This window comes from Rhinatrema bivittatum, chromosome 1 (assembly GCF_901001135.1).
Source record: "Rhinatrema bivittatum chromosome 1, aRhiBiv1.1, whole genome shotgun sequence".
Taxonomy (NCBI): domain Eukaryota; kingdom Metazoa; phylum Chordata; class Amphibia; order Gymnophiona; family Rhinatrematidae; genus Rhinatrema; species Rhinatrema bivittatum.
Genome location: NC_042615.1, coordinates 496,814,408 through 496,838,575, shown reverse-complemented (window position 1 = coordinate 496,838,575; position 24,168 = coordinate 496,814,408). Strand labels below are relative to the sequence as shown.

At 41.9% G+C, this 24,168-nt stretch overlaps 1 protein-coding gene across 1 annotated transcript; it reads left to right on the top strand.

Moving 5' to 3' along the window:
• The first annotated feature begins 18,026 nt into the window (after positions 1-18,026).
• Positions 18,027-19,046, top strand: LOC115098129 (taste receptor type 2 member 40-like). The gene has a single exon (XM_029614490.1). The coding sequence runs from the start codon at positions 18,027-18,029 to the stop codon at positions 19,044-19,046; it is 1,020 nt and encodes a 339-aa protein (XP_029470350.1).
• Positions 19,047-24,168: the final 5,122 nt, after the last annotated feature.

Genomic DNA, 24,168 nt, shown 5'->3' with positions numbered 1-24,168 from the left:
TGCCATGCTGGATCAGATCAAGATTCCATCAAGCCCAGAAGCCTGTTTCCAACAGTGGCCAATCCATGTTATAAGTACCCAACATTAAATAGATCCCATGCTACTAATGCCAGTGTTAAGGAATAGCTACTGCTTTATTCAACTTGAATAATTTATGGATGTCTCTTCCAGGTACATGCCCAAACCTATTTTAAACCCAGTTACACTGTCTTAAGCTCTGACATTCATTTCCAGAAGATGTGGTTAAATGTGCATTTTATCAACTTTCTCTGATTTTGTTTTAAATATGCTACTGCAGGGAGTGCCCCTCAGTCCATGTAGAGTAAATAACAGATTCAGATCTATCCATTCAAGTCCTCTAATGACACTATAGACCACTATACCTTAGCCATCTTTTCTCCAAACTGAACTATCCTAACCTGTTTAGCATATCCTCATAGGGGAGCTGTTCATCTCCTTGATTGTTTTGGTTGCCCTTCTCTATACCATCTCCAGTACAAATTTTATTTATTTTTTTTTTGATGCAGTGACCAGAATTGCATACTGTACTTGAGGTTCAGTCTCACCATGGAAAGATAAAGGAATTGACATGACATTCTCCATCTTAGTCAGTATTCCCTTCCTAAAGTCCTGGAGATCTCTGTATAAAAAAGACCTGTATTGAAACTTGCCCCCTAGTTTCAATAAAGGTGTGGGTATCTTTTTTAATACAGTGATCTCCACACTTTCTTTACAGCTACACAGCAATCTTGGATCGGCTTCTAATTTGTTTTTTTTTTTTGGGTCCTTACAATATGTCTGCTATTTTGACTGCCACAGCCAACAATTTCAAAGTATTATCTACTATGATGCCTAGATTATTTTGCTGGGTGCTAGCTACATATATTTCATATTAGGAGCTACAACATGGGCTATTTTTCCATGTATGCATCACCTTGGATTTGAACCATGCTTGACAAATGCAATCTGTATGATTGGTTGCAACAGGTACTCTAAGTCAGATTGGTTTCTACTCCAATAACATCCTTAAAGGTTCATCACTCTTTAATATTTGTCCATGCTCTAAGTTATCAATATGCCTGGGCCTACAGAACACACACTGATTTATACAACTTTTTTCCTATTACATTGACTTACACAGTTTTTCTTATCAGTGCATCTTCAGATGGTAGAGACCACCTAGGATTTCCAGAAAATGCTGCCAGTCGTATCCCAGGGGTAGACAGTTGCAGAGTGTCATATCACTCTGATCTGCACCACCCTCAGTGGTGGTTGGGAATTAGACTAGTGCCCTGGCTCCCATAGGAAAAGAGGCACATGCTTTGCCAGTTCCTTTTAATAGGGCTGCAAAGAAGAGTTGAGGAAAGGACAGAGTCGCTAGCTGCATTCAATAAAATTCTGTTATGGCCCTTGGGAATTGGACATATCACCCAGAAAAGGGTTACAATAGAATTAAAACAGGTTCACAAACCAATGAACACACTGCAGTGGCTTTGACCTCAAGGAGTCTTTTCCATTTTTCTGGTTTCTACACTTTTGGACCTGTTCAATTACTGGCAAGCTGTATCCCTTGATCAGGAGGGACTGTATGCCTTTCCAACCACCATAAGAGAAGGTTGAGGTACCTAGGCTGAGATGAGACCATAATTCAAGTTTGCATTTCTCCATCTTTGTGGAAAGGAAGACATTTTTCTGCCCCCTTCATTTCCCCTCCAGTGGAGACTTTTGATAAGTGTGTGGGTGGGTTTTTTTTAATATATATAAGTAAAGGCCTTTCCTCCTCCTTGAAGAGGAAACCGTGGGAGACACCCCCACAGACTTTCCAGCCGGGACAAAGGACACTGCCAGGTGACGTTTGTATACTAGACCCTTTCACACAGTACCAAAGTTCTATGTGGTATCCCAGCCACCTTGGGCTACTTCTTGTTCTACCGTGGAGGGCAAGCAGGGTCCAAGCCCCTGCCTGTAGGGGGACAGCCCGGGTTAGAGAGCATTCCAATCCTGGCTCTTGTAAATCTAAGATACTGCATGTATGTGAACACTTCTTGTCTTGCGTCTATTGCTGCTTTTAAGAGGAATTCCAGTAAACTAACATCCTGCCTGGGTTTTTATGTGTCCCTGTCCTCCCTTCCCCCCCCCCCCCCACACACATGGCTACAGTAACATGCACACACAGGGAATATCATTATTGCTTAGGCCAAGAAGGAAGAATCCACCCTCCCCTGAAGAGTTGAGGAAAGGACAGAGGCGCTAGCCGCATGCAATAAAATTCTGTTATGGCCCTTGGGAATTGGACACATCACTCAGAAAAGGGTTACAACAGAATTAAAACAGGTTAACAAACCGATAAACCCACTGCAGTGGCTTTGAGCTCAAGGAGGCAAACATTTGTCTAAGTATTCTTTTTTTTCTGAATAGCTGTTATAAAAGAGGATATTTGGCTCCAATTGGGGAAGCTGTGAATCTGTCTAAAAGACTGGGAAAAGTCTGAAAAAGGATTGAGTAGATTTGTGAAGTTAGTCAAACCTTCCAGTTTACAGTTTTGAGCATTATGTATTTCTCTCTTGAAATTAAGCAATCTGGGAATCCATGTTTGAAGGTCTAACTTTTAAGGCCCGTGTTTGTCTCTTATATGGAGGAGGAGTGTGTTTGTTTTTTTTTTAGTTGTGTATGTCTGTAATTTTAAGACCATTTGGAACCCCATCCCTGGGTGTGGATTGCAACCCGCAAGGGTCATAAAAGTGTGTTTTTCTCTTTGGGACTGGAGCCTCACTCAGGCTGTTTGTTACAGGGGCTCTTACCCCCAGCATCTGTATCCTTGGATTGGGGGGCAAGGTTATCCTTTCAGGAGCTGGAGTGTTAGGGGTACGTTTCTCTGTAATCTTTGTCCCTGGCAGAGAGTAACCCTCTTTCTGTGTGTATTCTGCACGTGCCAATAACCACTCACGAGTCACTGGTTTAGTGTCCAAATGTAAATATTTTACTGATTTAAAATGTCAGATGAAAATGGCACAATTAATTAAATCCCAGCACCACAGTATTTTTCTGTCTTGTGCAGGAGCCTTTGTACTTTGGCAAGGGAGACTTCCACCCTCTTGAGTTAGGCAATATGGAGTTCCAAAGTGGGCAGGGTATCCCTAAGATGGGCAGGACCTCCCCCCCCCCTTCCAAGACTGTTAAAAATCCTGTCTTTAGAGTCCCAACCTCTCTCCCCAGGGTGAAGACTGTTTTGGGTGCCTTCAATGGCTTTAAATTGTTCTTACTCACATTTAGAAGTTCTTGTTCGTTTATTTTATTTGCAATTGTTAGCCACCTATACCAAGGAAGTTTACATAAAATAATGCAGCATGACTTACAACCATCAATTTATCTCATAAATAAGCAAACAAAAGACCATCAAAAACTGAGCAAAGCTCTAATCTAGTACTAAATAAGATCAGCCAAAAGCTTGCTGAAAAGTTTTTAAAATGTTTTTATTTTTTGGACTGTTTGTTTGTAGCTCATTGGCAAGTGCATGCCATAATGTGGGGGAGAGAACTGAAAAGGCACAATTCAGTCACAGAGTCTAACCGATTTTACAGCCTAAACATCTAACAACCTCTGTGAGGAGCTTAGAGCTCTAGCATTATGGGTTATCAATGTTGTTTCAAGCCATGGTAATGTATCGATTGAGAGTAATTTATGTGATAAGAGGGTAGCTTTGTATCTGACTCTACCTCACCAGTGCTAGCTGATTTATATTGGCTGCCTGTGCAAGTAAATCACTTTTTGTAACCAGTAATCTTGCCACTGCACCTGCAGTAGTTTAATCGATTTGACATAGGAAGTCCTAGATACAAAACATTACAATAATCCAGGGTTGCTGATAGCAACTTTCATCTAGTGATACGGATGTTCTTAAGTAGTAAAAACAACTTAAGATCTCTTAACAAGCATAGCTTATAAAAACTGGCTCATACAACCAATTTCATGTAGGGAATACAGAACAAATGTAAATTGACTAGTACTCCCAGCCTGCGGCCCTCTGAAGAGGTCTGCCTTGTATCAGTATCAATCTGAAGTGATTGAGCCATGTCAGAGGTACTACACTGAATTACTATAATCTCAGTTGTTGCTATATGTAGCAGCCCCCCACCCTAGTTGGCCACCAGATGTCCCTGTACACCACCATGAGACTTCCATCCCACATCAACCCCTTCCAGCTGGAGGGCTGTGGTTTGGATGCTTCAACACGGTTTAGCCCAGACATTTTAGGACACTTTGGGATCAGTTTGAGAAAGCATTGGAAGAGTAAAGATGTCTAAGTTCTCTAGAAATGACAGCAGCAAAAGACCAAATGGTCCAACGAGTCTGCCCAGTAAGCCTTTGCGCTGTAGGTTACCCCGTGTTTGTCTCCCAGACTATAAAAGTCAGGGCCCTCGTTGACTGCTGTTGAATCCAGTTCCCTGTTATGCCTTGCTGCTGATGCAGAGAGCAATGTTTGAGTTCCATTACAGTGACTGTCTTGTTTAAGGGTTGTACGCTGAGGTCTCCCAGCTTCATCCAGAAGGAGTTTGTTAGAAGTGATACCTCATAGTGCACTTCCTGCCAGGGGATCCTTCTTTCACTTCTTTACAGAAGAGAGATTTTGATGCCAAATACCCTTTTGGGGTGAGAGGGCTCTTGTCCAGGAGATTGAAGAGCTGTGTGTCTGCTCTAAAACCTAGGTGGATAAGCACCAGTGACATCCTGCTGAGAGAGAGTGATGGCTGAAGGCATATCTGGCGTTAGAAGTATTTTTTTTTTCAACCTGAACTGTGTGGGGAGGTTTATGTATCCCCTTCCCTACTAGAATGCAGTGCTGAGGAAGTCTGATTCCCTTTGACTTTTCCCCAAGAGAAGTCCCCAGAAATATCACCTAAGGATGAATGAACCAGATTAGGAGAACCCAACCAGATCTCCACTCCATGGGACAAGGACAGGTTGGGTGTCCAAGGAGGAGATGGACAAATGTAGGACTTCTTGCTATGAAGTTGGGAGCCCCTCCAATAGGATTCCCAGTTAGCCGATGGGAGAGCTTTTCGAAATAAACATCACCTTAGGGCTCTACCTAGAAATCTGAATAAAAGAAAGATGCACTTGTACCAGCAGTCAGATGTAACAACTCTCATGGATAAATGGACTTTTGTTTAATTATTATCAAATCAGTACACTTTAGCACACAACCCTGGTCCTGTTGCTTTGACCCTGCACCTCACCTCATGGGATGCAACTATGCCCTAAACACACTGAAAGCAAGATGCCATAAGCATAAACTCCCCCCCCCCCCCCCATGAAAAGAATCTCCCCAGGATTAAGAGTTTGAGCATGGGAGTACATTGCTAGCCAGAGCAGCCCCAAAGAATAAATAAGTTTTTGTGCCCTTGGGATTAAACCCCACTAAGGATTATATATATTTAAAGCAAGCTTGCTGTTCTTGAGCCATTGTTTGCTAGAGTTCATACATGAAGCAAACTCCCCAGAGGCTTCTGACCACAATTTTGATAGGGGAATGTAGAATTGCACATTAACAGCATATATTCTGAACCCAGTGCATTGTGATGCAAGTAATCGGCCTAATTGTGCTAAATAGACTTTGAACAAAAGGGCTGATGAGGCAGACTCTTGAGGGACTCCCGAACAAATTGGAATTAGACCTGATGGTACCCCATCTATGGTTGCTTGCTGTTTCCTGTTTGTTAAATAGGATTTAAATCACTTCCAAACAGGACCAGCTATTTCAATATTTTTCAGCCTGTACAATAATATCCTATGGTCTACAGTGTAAATGCTGATATGTCCAGCATCACTAAGACATAGCCAGGACTGGAGTCTAAACCCCTCTATAAGGAATCAAATAGGAAGAGGAACAGAATTTCTGGGTTCATGTTATGCTGAATGCCATACTGATATTGATCATTTACCTCTCTTGATCTTTTCCTTTCTCTCTCTCTATTTGCTTGTGGATCCCAGATGGGTGAGAGCCTCTTGGAAACTACTGCTTCAGCTGTTCCTTATTCCACGTAGGAAGGAGGGCAAAATTCTTACTCCTGGGCAACCAACAAAAAAGTCTTTTTCTTCCCCCCAAATCAGAAGCAATGCCAGAGGATGCTGTAGTTGGTCACTACCAAATCTCCATTTCCAGGACAGGTCCCGGCGGGGCAGGTCTTACTTACCAAGGGCCCTGGAAGAGAAGCTTCCCCACAACCTCTCTCCAAGCAACACCCTGGGGTCTCAAAGTCCTTTTGTGTAAAAAAAAATAAAAAATGCCAAAAATATTTCACAAACAACCCTGCACCTATGGAGTGGGCTGCAGGAATGGAGTCCATGACCGATCCCAAAGGGTCCTAGACAGGATGGAGCCCAGGCCTCCATGTAGGCCAAAAATCCAAACTCAGAAAAACAACTCTATAAACTACTCCAAGCTCTGAACTTATACTGCCCCTCTGAGCTCTCTGTACAGAACTGTTATATAACCCCACAGAGTAGGATGTCCATTCCAGCACCCTCAAAGGGAAGGGCAGCAATGAATGGATCCTCCCCTAATTATCCTTCACTAACTACACTAGCTGGCATAAAGTTGCCCCCAGGGCTTAATGGTAACAGAACAAGTGTCTGATACAGATTATTACAACTGATTGATTTCCATACAGTCCTCCAGGATTTGATGTTGACGAGACTGGGTGCAACTCTAATTATTTGGGTCTTCCTTCATCCACCTAAGAAGCTCTGCAGGTTCATGTCGATTTGATCACCTAACTTCCGGTTCTTTTTTTTCATTAAATTGGCTACTAATTAAATGAAGAATAATCTTGGGATCCAATATGGCGGATCTGTATAGACGCTGGTGAGCGGGGCTCCGTCGAATCTTAATTTTTTGCATGATGCCGCAGTCTGTGAAGAAACATAGAGCACGGGAGCATGAGTCTCTGACTGCTCCCATGACTCTTCAAGCTATAGCTCCGATGGATGCCCATGTGGTTTGGGAGGTTATCACTTTGGGAGTAGGCTCGCAGGAGGAAGTAGAACCTACCGCCCTGCAGGAGCTACTAACAACTCTGTCCCCGGAGGATTGCCGTGCCCCAGATAACCCGGCAGAGGTCCGTTTTCTCTAGTCACCCCCATGGATCACCGGTGCGTGAAATGGGGGAAAGGAGTAACATGGACTTGGAGAATGAGGGTGCTCTTGGGGCTATGGTAGAGCCCCAAAGAGCTCCGCCGATTCCGGGGAAGCTGCTGGCGGCATAGATTCTTCACAGCCAATGGGGGAGGAAATTGAGCTACCCGTTGTAACGAGGAAAGATTTGGTAAGGCCTGAAGTAATTTCATTAGAATCCATCTGGGAAGCTATCCAAATTTTGAATGAAAATGTATTTCGACAGTTAAAACCTGTAACAGATATAATTAAATATATGGACACCAAATTAAAAACAGTGGAAAATTGTTAAAGAAAACAAGAAAACTTGTTTATCCTTGAAGGAAGAAATTAAGGCTGTTTCTAACATAGCCCAGAGTGTTATAAAAGAAAACCAAATATTATCCAACAAGATGGAACAGCTTGAGAATCAGAGTAAAGGCAAGAATCTTAGGTTTATAAACTTCCCTAAAGATCCTTTGATACCACCCAAAGACATGTGGAAGAAATACCTATTAGAGATATTGAAAACACCTGAACAGACAATACATCTGGTTTCCAGAATTTATTATATCCCTCCATTTAAAAAGAACATTCCATCTCAAAATTTTCTACAAGCCTTGACACCTATGATTTCGATTTGGACATTACTAAAATCCTAGAAACAACTCAAAGAGAACAGGTCAAACCCTCAACCTTAATCATCTCCTTTTTATTGGAATCCGCCAAGGAGTGGATTTTGAAAATGTTCTTCCGACATCATCAAGAAACATTTTTAGACTTGAAAGTTATTGTCTTCCCAGGTCTGGCAAGGGTCACGCAGCTGAAAAGGAAACAATTTCTTTAAATGCGGCCTCAGGTTTTGCAAATTGGTGCCCTTTTCCTATTAAAATTTCCATGCAAATGCATGATTAAATATAAAAATCTACATACATTTTTTATATTCCCTCTCAACAATTTCTTGAAAAATAAAGTCAGCTGTAATCACCTCATCCCCAGTAGCTGTGGAATAGTGCTAAATAGTTTGTGGCTGAATTTGAATATATATTAATACCTCCTGTCCAGACTCCATATCCTATATATATTATTATTCCTGTGGTTGTGATTGGATCCCAAGTGGGGGACTAGATATGCAGAAGCCTTGTTTACCTTAAGTTATGAATTTCCTTTCTTCTTTTGATATTTTTCAAATATGTATTCTGCTTGCAAATTCAAGTTATTATTCTTGAAAATGTAATGTATAATATTCATAAATAAAAAATGAAGAATCTTTAAAATACTAACTATGATTCACAGAGTACTGAATAATTATGCTCCCTTATGCATCAGCTCTCTGTATAAATATTTATAGGCTGGAGAGAAGCTTAAGGTTTTCAGGACCGTGTTTGGTAGATGTTCCATCTGTGCGGGCAGTACAGCTCACCAAATTGAGAAATTGTTTGCTGTCTCTGGGCCTTTGCTGTGGAATGGCCTTCTTAAGACTTTACACAAAGAGGACTGTACTAATTAGATACGCAGAAGGCTAAGAAAGAAGCCATGACTTTAATGGCAGTGAAATATACCTCGAGACTGAGCATACAGTAGCCCATGGCTTTGCCTTTCATCTGCCAGATGTGATCTCACAGGGATCCGATCAGCAGAAGAACTGATGCATAGAATATGAAGAATGGAAATGACATTTCAGACCTATTAACAAGTAATTTCTAACCTATCATTAAAATCATTTGTTGTACTTGAAGATTGGAAGATGGCCAATGTAAACCCAATTATTTAAAAAGGCAAGGGCTTCAGGGGTGATCTGGGAAACTATAAACCGGTGAGCCTGACTTCAGTATTGGGAAAAATAGTAGAAATTGTTATAAAGAATAAAATCACAACATTTAGATAGACATGGTTTAATGGGACACAGCCAACATGGATTTACCCAAGGGAAGTCTTGGCTCACAAATCTCCTAATTTTTTTTGAAGGGGTGAATAAACATGTGGACAAAGGTGAACCAGTTGTTGCGTCCGTCGGTCTTCGATGGCTTCGCCCCACCTACACCTCTCTACTTGCGGCTCCTCCTGCTCATCTTGGACTGATGGCCGCCACGGCATCTGCTTGCCGACCTCTCCGGTGTCCCTGGACCGACTATGGTGCTGCCTCCCACCATTCTCCTTCAAGGTACCTCTAGGGCACGCATGCCGCCCTTATCTTTATTTCCACATTGGCGCAAACCTCAGGGGCATCCCCCTGTTCTGACGTCATGACTCTAGGGTATATCTGCCTACTACATTTGCTAGCTCGTTGAGTTAGCAATGGAATTCGTACAGATGGGATTCACTCTCCGTTCTTAAGCTACTCTGCCACTTCAGCTCTACTGGAACTCTTACTACCCTTTGGGGTCACTAACGGGGGCCTCTCTGCTTCTTTCAGGTGCTATCAGGAAACCGATACTCGCTCCTCGAGGGCCCATGTTCCCTGTGTCACTGCCTGCAACCTCTACCTTCTACTTGGAAGAACTAACTACAGTCACCATCTGTGAGTACAGAAAACATCTCTCTCTACAGTACTGCTTCGCCGGAATCAGGTACTCGCTCCTCGAGGGCCTGCTCTCTGCTCCGGTGCCAGACCTCTCATCTAGTGGAATCTCTGCTACTGCTAGTGAGTACAACGCTACTGAGTCTCTCTGCTCTAAGGGATCAGGTAGTCGCTCCTCGAGGGCCTGCTCTCCCTGTCTCAGAGCTTTCCTATTCTACTTGGGCCTCTGAATGCTAATTCTATTGTGTGCTCATAACTCTTAGTTTCTGTTCCACTACAGCACTGCCTACAGAGGATCCGCTGTTCCAGCGTCCTGAGAGAGACGCGCCCAGCCGGGCTCTACAACCACTACTCACTACTACCACCTCTGGTTCCATATACTGTTTAATAAAAGATTCAATCTGTGTTTGTCCGGAGTTTAGCCTGACACTGTGGTCCCTCACGGGACTGCCTCCTGTGGGCGTGGTCAGCTGCCACAGTGTCCAAGGATCCACCCAAACACCAATAACCATAACACCAGTAGATGTGGTGTATTTGGATTTTCAGAAGGCGTTTGAGAAAGTTCCTCATGAGAGGCTTCTAAAAAACTAAAAAGTCATGGGATAGGAGGCAGTGCCCTTTTGTGGATTACAAACTGTTTAAAAGACAGGAAACAGAGAGTAGGATTAAATGGTCTATTTTCACTGTGGAAAAAGTTAACAGTGCAATGCCTCAGATATTTATAAATGATCTGGAAAGGGGTATGACTGAAGTGATCAAATTTGCAGATGATGTAAAATTATGCAAAGTAGTTAAATCTCAAGTGGATTGTGATAAACTGCAGGAGGACCTTGTGAGGCTGGAAGATTGGGCATCCAAATGGCAGATGAAATTTAATATGGACAAGGGCAAGGTAATGCATATAGGGAAAAATAACCTTTGCTATAGTTACATGATGTTAGTCTCCATATTAGGAGCTACCACCCAGAAAAGAGATCTAGGCATCATAGTGGATAATACTTTGAAATTGTCGGCTCAGTGTGCCGTGGTAGTGAAAAAAGCAATCCATGTTAGGAATTATTAGGAATGTCTCAAAGGAAGATCCACACAGTATGATCATTTTGTGCGCATAATTTAGCAGTCTAGCGATTACTACCCTCTGACAAGAACTACCGCCTTCTCTTGGCCTCAGCCCCAGGCGGTGGGCATGTTCCAGCAAACCTTTTGTCTGGGCCTGTAGTTCCGGGATCTGTATGCCGAGCCAGGTCTCTAAAGCGCGTGTGAGATCAGCTTCCGCTATACTTTGGGAAAACTGACAAACCACAAATTATTCCTCTTGGCGTGGTTTTCTAATTCATCTATTTTGTCCTCCTGGACTTTGGATGATTTTTCTAATTCTAGCACCTTCCTTTCTATAGTACCGATGTCGTCTTCAAGGAGAGTAGTGCGCCCTTCCACGCACTCCACCAGATTTTCCATGTTGAGCAGAAAGGTCCATACCTCGGCAATCTGCTCCGAGATTTGATGCAAACGAGCATCCAGGGCGACTGACACCTGAGAGATTTTTTCTTCCAAGGATTCATCTCCCGATTGATCTCCTTTCTCTGGCGATTATCAGCGCCATTTTGGAGTTGGGTGGTTTCACCTTCTCCTTTTCTTTCCTCTGCAGTTTCGTTGCCATAGCCGGTTTGTGGAAATAAGACACCATCTTAAAAGTGAGGGGCAAACTTCCTGGGTTAGTAAAAAGTATTAATGTCCAAAATTAGGTTTGCCCAGTTATAAATGTAGGAGAGACGACCGGAGCTTGGTCTGTGTGCGTCCAGCCAAGCTCATCACATCACATGACTCCCTTAAGTTCCTGTTTTAAAAGACACACATTTGAAGATCTGGGTGAACTGGTGGAGATATTGGTGCATTGATGATTCCAAGTACGTGTGCAAATAAGTATGCTCAGAAGCAGAGAACGTGCTTACCATATAAAATACATGACTGTGTATATTATGCAAGCATTGTTAGTTATTATGTATGTAAAATATATGCATGCAATTTATAAAATGGGTAGACCCATTTATGCAAGTGTTTGGTAACTTCCACAGACTATTGAAAATTGGGCTCTTTGAAGCAAATATTCAAAAAATCTAGAACAGATAACTTATCTGTTCTAGATTGTTATCTTGGATATTCAACAGGATACATGTCCCTCTGAATATCCTTGATTAAAGTTATCTGGCTACCTTTGGCCAGATAACATTTAAACCTAACCAGATATCTTTCGAATATCTCCAGTTAGGTTTTAAGTTATATAGCCTTGTGTGGCTGGATAAAATTAGCCTTATCAGACTATGTTCTTTTGATAACTGCAGAACCAAAAATAATTTTGAAAAAACCTTGCGGGCCTGGCTGCCTGAATGACAATACTCCTTCACCCAAGCTATGGCCGAGCATCCCTACCTCTAACATCCCTCTAAAGGGATTACAAAAAATATAAAACAAGTGGTCTGGGGCTGGTCTGCCCCCTTTCCCCAGCCTGCTCCCAAGTTCCACATCTTTTACGTTAAAATACATATGAGTTAGAAAACTTCCACTGTACCTAATATTTTGATTAATGGAGTCTCAAGTGTGAAACATGCATCAGTCAACCAGTCGTGACTCCATTAACCAATAGCCAAGCAAAATGTTGGCACAATGGAGTCCTAAAGTCAGAGGTGTACCTTTCGGTGGGTGTTTATAGTATGAGCACTGGAACATATTTTAAACTACCCCATTGAAGATGCCTTAAATACAAGCAACACCAATTGTAAACATGTTTACAATATACTTAAGTTAATCATCAATGAGTATTTAATTATACCATCTGGATCTATTAGTCTTATGTAACCTGTCCAATCCTTTACAAAAATCAACTTATAGCTCTTTAAACACATACATTATTATACATTTAAGAGGTGTGACCATCCAACATTTTGATTGGCTAATTCTGTTCATCTGATCTCTAAAGCAAGTCCATTAGATTACTAGTAAGGACTGAAAAAGGTGCATAGAAACCTCTTTACAGACTGCCTGTATCAGTCTGTCCATGAACAAATAGACTGAACCAATATTCTTTATTTTAGTCAGTTTGGATATCCACTGTAAACCTTCAGTGGTACGCTGCAGTTTCTTTTCCATAAAATTTGATCATCAGGGATTCATTGTCAAGTGCTGCTCAGCGTGCTTTCCCAAAAAAAGATATCACACAAGGAAGGCTGATGAAGTCATACGGGTTTTTCTGTGCCTTACACAATAGCATCAGCAAGACATGTTTCTCTCTCTCTCTCTCTCTCTCTCTCTTTCACATACCAGTGGGATATCTAAACAGAAGTATTTGGAGGGTGATAGGGAGGGGCAAGCTAAGTATGTAGGGAGGCAAGACAGAGACATTTCCACACATATCTTGCTCATCTCAGTCCCTGCCTTTAAATTGACTATAAAAGATGCAAGAAGAGAGAGTCCCAAGGACCTATGTAATTAAAAAAAAAAAAAAAGAAAACCCTGGCCAGTTTCAACCACCTAATAAAACAACCATTAAAATGATTTGATAACCAATTCTTCGATATGGATATGGAACTGTAGTCTGGAGTCTATATAAGAAGGGATAGAATCACAGTATTAATCCTGTATCTCCAGTTCTGTATCACAGACTGCACATTCACATCTTCCCTTACAATTCACCATACCGAAAAATATTCATTTCCATTTTGGTGTCATCTCAATAACAGTAACACAAACACATTTTGCTGTCAGAAACTTTGTGAGGTAACAGAAAACCCTGCAAATAGGTTCTGAATGACTATGTAGCAAAACTGCCATACCATAATAGCACTAACTCTCAGCATCAACTCAACCAGGGAAAGAGCAGCACTACATATATTACTCAGTGCCTAGAATACCAATAAAAAAAAAACCCTCCTACCAGAAAAATATCAGAATAAACCAGTCTGCTCTGGATTCTCACACAGACATTACATGCAGAACAACCTTTATCTTGTACAAAATAAGGGAGCACAAATTAGAAATAGGAACATGCAAACAAAAACTTAAATAGAAGCCACAAGAAGCTGAACAGCATGCAGCACAACACCAGAGAAAGTGAAACAGATGCATTCCCTCCTGTACTAAGCAAAATACAAAGATATAAGAAATGCACATTACCAAAGCCATTATTAGTTTGGGCACTGCCTTTTGGTCTAGCCTCTGCTCCCAGAACATTTTCCAAGGTCATGAAGGTAGTAGCAGCAGCATTGAGAAGAGATGGGGTCCTGGTACATCCGTATTTGGATAACCAAGTCTCAGGAAGAGAGCTGCGTATGGCACGTAGCCATATGCACGTAGCCATACACGTGCGTATGGCTACGCATGTGTATGTGCGTAGCCATACATGTGCGACCCCGGATTTTAAAACATACACGTGACTACGCACGACTCTATTAAAATCTGGCGTACTTTTGTTTGCGCCAGTTGCGCAAACAAAAGTACGCGCGGGCGTAGTTTTTAAAAATCTGCCCCAATGTGCGTAAACATGCATTTATTGTTCTACAACACATCTACCTGCATACTGAGGAGGCCTTCCCGATGGTGAGGTTAGGATGGGAGAGAATGCCACATGTATTTTGGCTTTTCAAAACTCAGGTGCTTTTTGGTCCAGAAAAAGTACCTGCAGAAAAAGCAGGCACAATTCTCTGCTGATATTTTTTTTTGTACTGTAATAAAACAAAATACCCATTTATTTTTGCTTTAATCATTAATGCAAATCCTGTAGATAAAATGTTTCTTGGAGTTTGCACCAATGCGGGCAGTTTCATTATTGCCCCCATAATGAATATCCAATATGAGCTTTCATTTCAAACTAATATTTGTAAATTTTCATTGTAATTATGGCAGATATTTCTGTCTGGAATAAGAAATTGATAGACATTTTACTATCCTTGGCATTAAAACTCATCCTTAATACCTGGAATTATAGCTCCTTCCTAAAAATAACTGCTAAATAACACATTGTAATGATTGTGAGCCCTTGTGCTTGTGGCATGGTTGACAAGTAGGTGAACCTATTAGGTCCACGCCAACAGGTGGCGAGCACACCCTGGTCTGGGACAAAATGGAGCTTCACCTTTATCATCCCCGATCCCCTCAGGTCCAGGGGCTGGCAGGACTTAGGAGGGCTTCGAGGGCAATCAGAGAGAGAGTCCAGAAATGGGTCAAAGTCAGGGCAGGCAGCAATCAGACAAGGTTCATTTTCACAGCAAATCTGCCTGTATATTATAGCAGGTGTAATTCTCTGCAGGTCCTGGTGCTGGAGTAATTTCCAAAGCAAATGTATATGTGTAAGTATCCTATGGAGCTAATTTTCAAAAGGATTTATATGTGTAAGTGTAAATGTAACTACTATTGTAGCAATTTTCAAAAGCTAATTACCGTATAAAGTGCACTTACATGAGTAAATCCTACAGACAATTCAATGGCATATATTGTAGCAATTTTCAAAAGCCCACTTACTCGGGTAACGTGCATTTACATGTGTAAAATCCATTTTTAAGCATGTAAACACTTTTGAAAATCAAGCCCTTTGAGAACTGATATAACTTATTCAGGCTGTTACAAAATTACCCCCAATGGTAATAGAATCCTTCCAGGCGAGTCATTGTTATAGTCCAGGGGTCGGGAACCCATGGCTCGCGAGCCAGATATGGCTCTTTTGAGGGCTGCATCTGGCTCGCAGACACGTGTCGCCATACTTCGCGGTTCCCCGCTGACCCAGCTGCTCCCCGGTCCTCCGCCGCCCGGGCTTAAAATGCTGTCAGCCCGGGCGGAACGCGGCAGGACAGCTGGAGTCAGCGGCACCGGCGTGCTCTCTTCTCCTCCCCCCCACCCGCGGCCCGGAAGAGGAAGTGGAGAGCATCGGGTGCCTGCGCGGGAAGAAGAGACCACACTAGCGTGGTCTCTTCTTCCGCGCAGGCACCCGATGCTCACCACTTCCTCTTCCGGGCCGCGGGGGGGAGGAGAAGAGAGCACGCCGACTGGAGTCATCCGGGTGCCTGCGCGGGAGTCATCGGGTGTCAGCCGGGTGCCAGCGCTGGACCCGCGCAGGCACCCGATGCTCTCCACTTCCTCTTCCGGGCCGCGGGAAGAAGAGAGCACGCCGGTGCTCTCTTCTTCCCGCGGCCCGGAAGAGGAAGTGGAGAGCATCGGGTGCCTGCGTGGGAAGAAGACTGCAGCGCGGCTCGGAGGAAAATGAAAATCTTCAACCGCGGCCGATGGGACTCCGCCTTCGCCTCCGCGAGGGCTGAAAATGAAGGAGGTTAGCGTTGGGAGGTGGCTGCTGCTGCCGCGAGTTCCCGGGGGGGGGGAGGGGGAGAGAGAGAGGGAATGAGCGAGCAAGCATGTGTGTTTGAGATCCTGTGTGTGTGAGTGAGAGATTGCATGTATGTGAATGATTGAGAGCCTGTATATGTGAAAGAGAGTATGTCTGTGATTGAGATCCTGCCTGTGAGAGAGAGAGCATGAATGTAAGTTTACCATTGGGAACCTGTATGTGTAAGTTTGTAATTGAAAACCTGTTTGTTTGAAAGAGTATGTGTGTATGATTGAGATCCTTTGTGTGTGAGAGAGATCATGTGTATGTATGATTAAGAGCCTGTGTGTATAAGTAAGAGAGAGATCATGTGTGTCTGTGTCTGATTGACAGCTGGTTTAGGTGATGGAGCATGTGAGTATGTGATTGAGAGCCTGTGTTTAAATGAGAGAGAGAGACCATGTGTGTCTGTGTGATTGAGAGCTGATTTAGGTGAGGGAGCATGTGAGTATGTGATTGAGAGCCTGTGTTTAAATGAGAGAGAGAGACCATGTGTGTCTGTGTGTGATTGAGAGCTGATTTAGGTGAGGGAGCATGTGAGTATGTGATTGAGAGCCTGTGTGTAAATGAGAGAAAGAGAGGACATGTTTGTAAGCATGTGAATGAGAGTCTGTGTGTGAGAGAAAAAGACAGCATGTATTTATGTGATTGAAAGCCTGTGTGTGTGTAAGCGTGAAAAGATAGACAGCATGTGTGTAAATGTGTAATTAAGAGCCTATATAAGTGAGAGAGAAAAAACATTTGTATATGTGAGTGACTGAGAGCATGTGTGTATAGGTGTGTCATTGAGAGCCAGTGTGAGAGAGAGCGCTGGTATGTGACTGAGAGAGGAGAAAGTTCCAAGCAAACCACCCCACCTCCTGCTAATTCAGAACAATCTCAGGACACCTGGATATCAAACGTTCCCAGGTATGCAGAGCAAAAAAATTTTTGTATCCTTATTATTTTTCATTACTGGATCTTTGTGTCTGCTATTTTGAAATATTTTGTTGGTATCTGGAAATGTTTTATATGAGTTTTTAATTATTGGATATTCCACTCATCAGCTGTTTCGAAATATGTTCTTTTTGTTAGTACAGTTTTACTGCTGATGATTTTATATTTCTTGATTTGTTTTATAAGGATGTGTGATGTTTCTTTTTTCCTTTGTTACACTGCATACAGAGACTCTGGCTTGTTGCAGTTTCCAATTCAGTTTTTGTCTGCATGCTTCTTATTATGCGTTTTGGTCTCTTTATTCTATGTTAGGTGAGGGACAGCACGTGATTCAGGTGAGGTTTTCTGCTGGCGTGTAGTTTCTGTGTAGGACTCTATAGCAGCCTGACTTGGTCCGTTTTCCTAATAGGAGATGTATTGGTGTCTTAAGGCCTGGTGTAATATTTTCAGAGACTTATTGTACTTTAAAAGTGTGATCTTACATAAAATGCACACATTTACTTGTATTTAGTTTTAAACATATTGTATGGCTCTCATGGAATTACATTTTAAAATATGTGGCGTTTATGGCTCTCTCAGCCAAAAAGGTTCCTGACCCCTGTTATAGTCCATACATGGATATTGTATTAAAAAAAATTCTTGTGAATTCAGTAAACATATATAAAGACAGCCCATCCACTTCTCACCTTCATAATTTTCTTATTACACTCACCTAAAAGAAATCTGAAAGCACTTTTTATGTGCAGGCACTTTTATGACAGGCTTTGTTTGTGCAAGTGATATAGCAGTTGGTAACAGAATCCTTCTGACATTTGCATCTCTTCATTAGAACTTCCTTTTTAAAAGTAAACTATGAAAACCTTATTCCCGTTTCTAAGTCTGTTCTTATCCTCTGCAGATTGTAAGACATCAGCAGTCAGTCAGCGAGTGCGGGATTTGACCGTCAATCTAACAGCAGTAGGGCTTTGCGACAGGTTCCTGCAGGCTAAATTTTCTGGACTTACCCAGTGAACCGAGCTGTGCTCAGTGATTCCAGCAGGAGAAAGATGTCATTCACAGTTCAGATTGCCTTACTGATAGCCATCGCTCCTTTTACCGTGCTGGGATCTGTGGTCAATGCCTTCATTGTGGTTGTGAATGGCATTGATTGGGTAAAGACCAGACATCTGAATTCAATTGATGTGATTGTCACCTGTTTGGGCACAGCTAGATTCCTCCTCCTGTGGATAGTAATTCTGGAGAACATTTTTTTTTTTAATCCATATTTGTTTACTGTGGTGGAGTTTCTTAATGCATTTTATGCTATCTGGGCATTTTTAGATCTTGCTGATATCTGGTTTGCTGCCTTGCTTTGCATCTTCTATTGTGCAAAGACTGCCAGTCTCAACCATCCTCTCTTCATCTTTCTGAAATCGAAGATCCCTGGGTCACTGCCCTGGCTGCTGTTGGGCTCCATGCTGGCATGTTTGCTCACCAGCTTTCCATTAGCATGGAGATTCTACGATGAATACCAAAGAAATTCCACCACCAGTCTCTCTTCAAACAACAGTATGATCACCAATTTGTCATTAGCTTGGGACTTGTCCAAGGAACACAAAGACAACTTCACCAAACTTCTCTCTCCATATATTGCTGCAAAAAGAGTTTCAGCGCAGGAGAATAAACATACTTATCTGATGCTTGAATTATGCCTTGGATACTCACTTCCATTCTTCATATGCTGTGTAGCAATTGTCCTGATGATTGGATCGCTGTTGGATCACACCTGGCGGATGAAAGATAATGCCATGGGCTACTGTAATCCCAGCCTCCAGGTGTATTTTACTGTTATTAAAGTCATGCTTTCTTTCTTACTGCTTTGTGTTACCAATTTTATATTACTCATGCTAATATTATCAGAAGTGTTCCCCACGGAAAGTCCCTGGAACGATGCTATGCTTGTTGTGATTGCTGCCTACCAATCTCTGCACTCTGTGATCCTGATTCTGAACAATTCCAAGCTCAGACAGGTCTTAGAAAGGATTTTTCGCCATGCAACATGCTCCTCGGGAGGAGCTAACGCCTGAAGCCTTCAATCAGAAACTTTCTGAATATTGACCACTAAAATATTAAACCACAGGTAATAGCAATAAAAATCAAGTGGTCTACTTTCAGAACTATATTAAAATACACATAACTGAGAGGGTGAGTCTCATAATTAACAAACTAGGGAAGTTAAAAGGCATATTTATTTCATAGAAATAGAACCAGAATTTTAGACGTGAATAGTGTGATTCACTCTGACGGCTTGGTCATAAGGAGGCAAACATTGCCCAAGTGTCAGATTTTTCTGAGTAGCTACTGTTGCAACAGAGGGTATTTGGATGCTATCCAGGTAGTTCTGAAACTATCTAAAATATATTTGGAAGGGTCTGCAAAAGATATTTGCACCACGAAGAGGTGGAACTTGCATGTCTTTACCATTATCGTACCAAATGCACCTCCACTCTTGTCCACAACTATTAATCCACTCCCCTAGATAAGGAATTATTTATATTCCCTTCCTAAAGGAATTTATATTCACCTAAAGGAGGTGAATATGGGTTCCTAATAAACAAATATTCCAGGTATTTAATTATAAGTATTGACTCCTACAGCAGTGTGGCAGTCTCCTATTTCCCCAAATAACTTCCTATGTATTCTATAAGAAGACAATTTCTCTCTCTTTTTTTTTCCCCTCAGAGAAAAACATGGATGCTAGCCTGTGCCTTAATCTTTCTTTTTTATTCTCTCCAATTACATTGGAATGAAATCAAGAAAAAGGTAATGGGGAAAATTTGGGAAACAAGGCAATGTTGGTGCTGCTCCTCATTACTTTTAAAGAGGCAGGCGTGTGGTCAGTGCAGCACATCTCACTGCAGCCATCTGTCATTTGATTCTCATTTATTATTTCAGTCATTGGTTATTAGGTTCTGTCCTTAGAACAGGTTATTGTAAACCACAAATGTTACATCCTAGATCTTTCATCTTATCAACCCTGGATTCTTTTAACTCTGTATATACAGGCCTAACAAGCTTGCACTGTAAAGCGTTACAAAAATATTACAATAATCAGCCACTCGTTTAACTTTCCGAGGCAGTGGGAGCAGGTAACACCATTACTGTATCAGTTACACTGGCTTCCAGTGCAACAATGGATACAATTTAAAATCACAGTTATGATCTTTAAATCTTTAAAAATGGATGGCCCCGCTTACTTATCACCATCGTTGTCTTATTATAATGCTCCTTCTCAAGGTCTTTGCTCCCAAGGTAAAGGCTTACCAGTCCCATCACTGAATATAGCTCATTTAAAAGATGATAGAACTTGAGCTTTTTCAGTAATTGATCCCATATTATGGAATTCACTCCCTGAAACCTTATGGTGAATGGATTATCTAAGCTCCTTTCAAAAGAAATTAAAGTCATTTTTATTTCAGGAGGCTTTGGGGCGTTAATAGGGATGGTTTGCTGTGTTTTGCAGAAGTATTTCATTGTGTGTGTTTTGTTTGTATTTGTATTGTATTTGTATTGTATTTCATGTTTTTTTTTCTTTATGATTGTTTTATGAATTGGTGTAAGCCACTTAGCACAGGATATCGCTATAAGCAATCATAAATGTTTTACATAAATAAATAAATCTGTTGAGAATCAGAATTGACAGTCCCTACCTACTGCACTTTCTTCTCAACTCATTATCCATACGTGACCTTTTATGCAAGATTTTATTTTGTGACAATGGGGGTCATTTTCTATCCCTAGCGCACGCAAAAAGAGACTTTTCGCATGTGATAGCTAGATAGGGGCGGAGTCAGGGCGGAGTCGGGACCGGAAGAGGAGGAGTCGGGGTGGTATCAGGGCAGACGCCGCGGAAACTTCGCTGGAGGCAATAAGGTAAGACCCGTTATCGCCGCCAGTAGCAAGCCAAATAGCACCACCTTTCACAGTGGCGCTATTGGGTATGAAAGCCGGCAGTGATAACACCGCGGTGGTGCGATCGCTACCGGCTTTCGCATGCCTGCCCCCTGCTTCTCCCCCACGCTCCCCCCCCCCGTCACTGCGCGATTCAACGAGCTCTGCGATTTTAGAAAATCCAGCCCTATGTTTGCATTCAGGGTGGTAATTGTATATTATGCTTTATTTTAATCAGTTTCTGTGATGAACTTTGAGTTTATTAGAAGTTTATGTTAGTATTAGCTGTGAGCTGATTTATTTAATAATGTTGGCTAATGGTCTGATCTATTTTATTAACTGTTTTAGTTTATTTATGACTCAGGACTTTGTTTATGCTGGCTATTTCTCATTTGAATTAATATTATTGAATCTCTGCTTTAATTACAACTGTGTAATGACAGAATATAAATATCCATAAATAAGTATATATCCTTCCTTCCCCATCCCCATCACAACCTCTCTCATACATCATGGCTGAAGCATCTCATTTTTCAGTTCTTATTGATTTCTGATGGCTATACATGATTACATAGGTCCCTTTATAGAGAACAATGAATGACATGATGCCTTCCTTTTACATTTCTGAAGGCTGGAAAGTTTCTTATTCTAACATGTGTGCGACAGTTGCTGATTTCCAGAAAGTAAGCAGGGTAAATACTGTTTTCAGGGAGTATTTACTGGCTTATTTTTCACTGTATCCTTTTGTCTCGGGAGGCAGAACTGCCAAGGGAGCCATTTCCAGGTGGATGTATTAAGATCTATTCTGATTTATGACATTATATCCCAGTATCATAAGAAGAACATAAGAACGTGCCATACTGGGTCAGAGCAAGGGTCCATCAAGCCCAGCATCCTGTTTCCAACAGTGGCCAATCCTTGGCAATAAAATGTCTCGCTTCAGCCATTGGAGATTCAGACTGTTGCTCCTTTGCATGTTCATGAGGATGTGGTCAAACTTCCTGGATTGGCTAAAAAGAGCCCATTAAAACCTTGGTGACATGAAGTTGTGAATTATGGAGAAATTGCTGCAAATGTGGGAACACTTGACTCTGTAGAGATATCTCTACTTTCTAACATTTTCTGTTATAATCAGGCCACAGTGGTAATTTAGACTTGTATATGCAAGGGACATGGCTTAAACATTAGGCAAACTAGGCAGTCATCTAGGGTGACAGATTTAGCAGGATGCAAAGGACTGCAGCAGTGATAGCAAAACAATAGGTCCTGATAATCAAACAAATTCAAAGAGCAACCAGTGCTTTTATCACTTTGTCTTCACATCTTTCATGTGTACAAATAAATGACCACTCTGAATTCTGCTTTTTACCATAGGTATGCTATTTTTTGTGTTTCAGTCTTATGTTTTTTTGATTGGTTTGACTCACTTTGCCTATACCTCTGACAGGACCTGTGTTGCTAACTTTTGGCCTTATTTCCAGAGTTTAGGCTGTGGTGCAGGGAACAGGAGGGGAGGGGATGAGGCAGGAGTTGACCTAGCAGAGAAGAGTTGCTCTGCTCCCATATCCAGCTGCTCTTCTACCCTCCCAGTTAGGCTGCAGGGAGCAGGAGGGAAGGGGGTGAGTTAGATGCTGGAGCAGACAGAACAAATCAGAAAATAACTATTTTGCTGCTTCATCCAGTCTCTCCCTTTTGTTATGCAAAGAATAGGAAGGAAAGAGGTGAGGCTGGAATGGACCAAGCAGAGAAGAGCTACTCTGCTCCCACATCCCATCCCTCTCCTCCTGTGAATCCATACCCCTCCACTACCAAACGTACTTCCTTTTCCTGTGGACAGGAAGGGTGAGCTGCAGTAGAGCACAGCAGCAGGCATGTAGCTCTCTGTGCTTCTTAGACTCAGGGAGAGAGACCGGAGAAGGAGAAAGCTGAAAGGAGGTAATCTGAGAAGGAATTAATTTTTGGGTGATTTAAGAGAGGATGAATGTTTAAGGAAGTGAGGAGGGGATGAATGCTTGAGAGAATGCCTTTGCAAAAGGAATGAATGTAGAGGAGGCAAAGAGAAGTTTGAAAGATGGGTGGGAAGGAAGCGCTCAAGAACCAGTATGCAGCCCTGGAAGGGAAGGACAAGCAACAATCCAAGGAAGCTGAGGAACCAGAACCTGCAAACCCAAAAGCTGGAGCATCAGCAACCCCTGCACTAAGAAAAAGTTTAGTAGCTGTTGACGACTGACTTATTTATTTTTATTTATTTATTTAATAACTTTTATATACCGATGAACGTTGGGAACATCTCGCCGGTTTACATATAACAGAACTTAGCAACAGGCTTTACAATTATTGCATAATTAAATAAGGAACATTAAGAACATACAAATAACAGATTAAATTATACAAGTAGAAATTAGCAAAGTGGGATACGAGCAAGAGGTTATCTAAAAAGGGGGGGGGGGGGGGGGGGGGAGATTCTGGTATATAGGAGGGTATCCACACTTAGAGGAGGTATATATACATGGTTGGGAACAAATTTTTTATATACAATATGTTGTCCTGATAAAATTCACTTTAAGGGAGGTTTAAGTAGAGGGAGGGGGTAGAAAGGAGGTGGAAAGTAGGAGGGGGGAGAGGGAAGGGGAGAGGAAGGGAGTTGGGGGGGGGTGGGGTGAGGGTAAATGTGTGAGTATTAGGTGTAGGCGTGTTTGAAGAACCAGGTCTTCAGGTTTTGCCTGAATATTTTTGGGCAAGTTTCTTGGCGGAGGGAGGTGGGTAGCTTGTTCCAAAGAAGCGGGCCTGCTAGGGATAGGGCCCTTTCGTTTGTGGTGCGGAGTTTAGTGAGCTTAGGTGAGGGGGTGTGAAGTGTAGCTAGATATTGTTTTCTAGTGGGTCTATTGCTGTTGTGAAATGAGAAGTGTTCTTTGTACCAGTGCATGTTCTGGTTGTGAAGAGATTTGTGTATTAGGGTGAGGGCTTTGAAGGCAACTCTGGATGCTACAGGTAACCAATGTAGATGTTTGAGAACTGGGGTTATGTGATCATTTTTGTGGGTGTTGGTGAGTATCCGGGCGGCTGCATTCTGGAGGAGTTGTAAAGGCTGTATGGTGTTTTTAGGCAAGCCTAATAACAAGGAGTTGCAGTAGTCTATTTTTGTTAGTATGAGGGCTTGTAATATAAATAAATAAGACTTCTTATTTATTTATATTACAATATAAATATAAATATAATATATAATATATAATATAAATATAATATATATATATATAT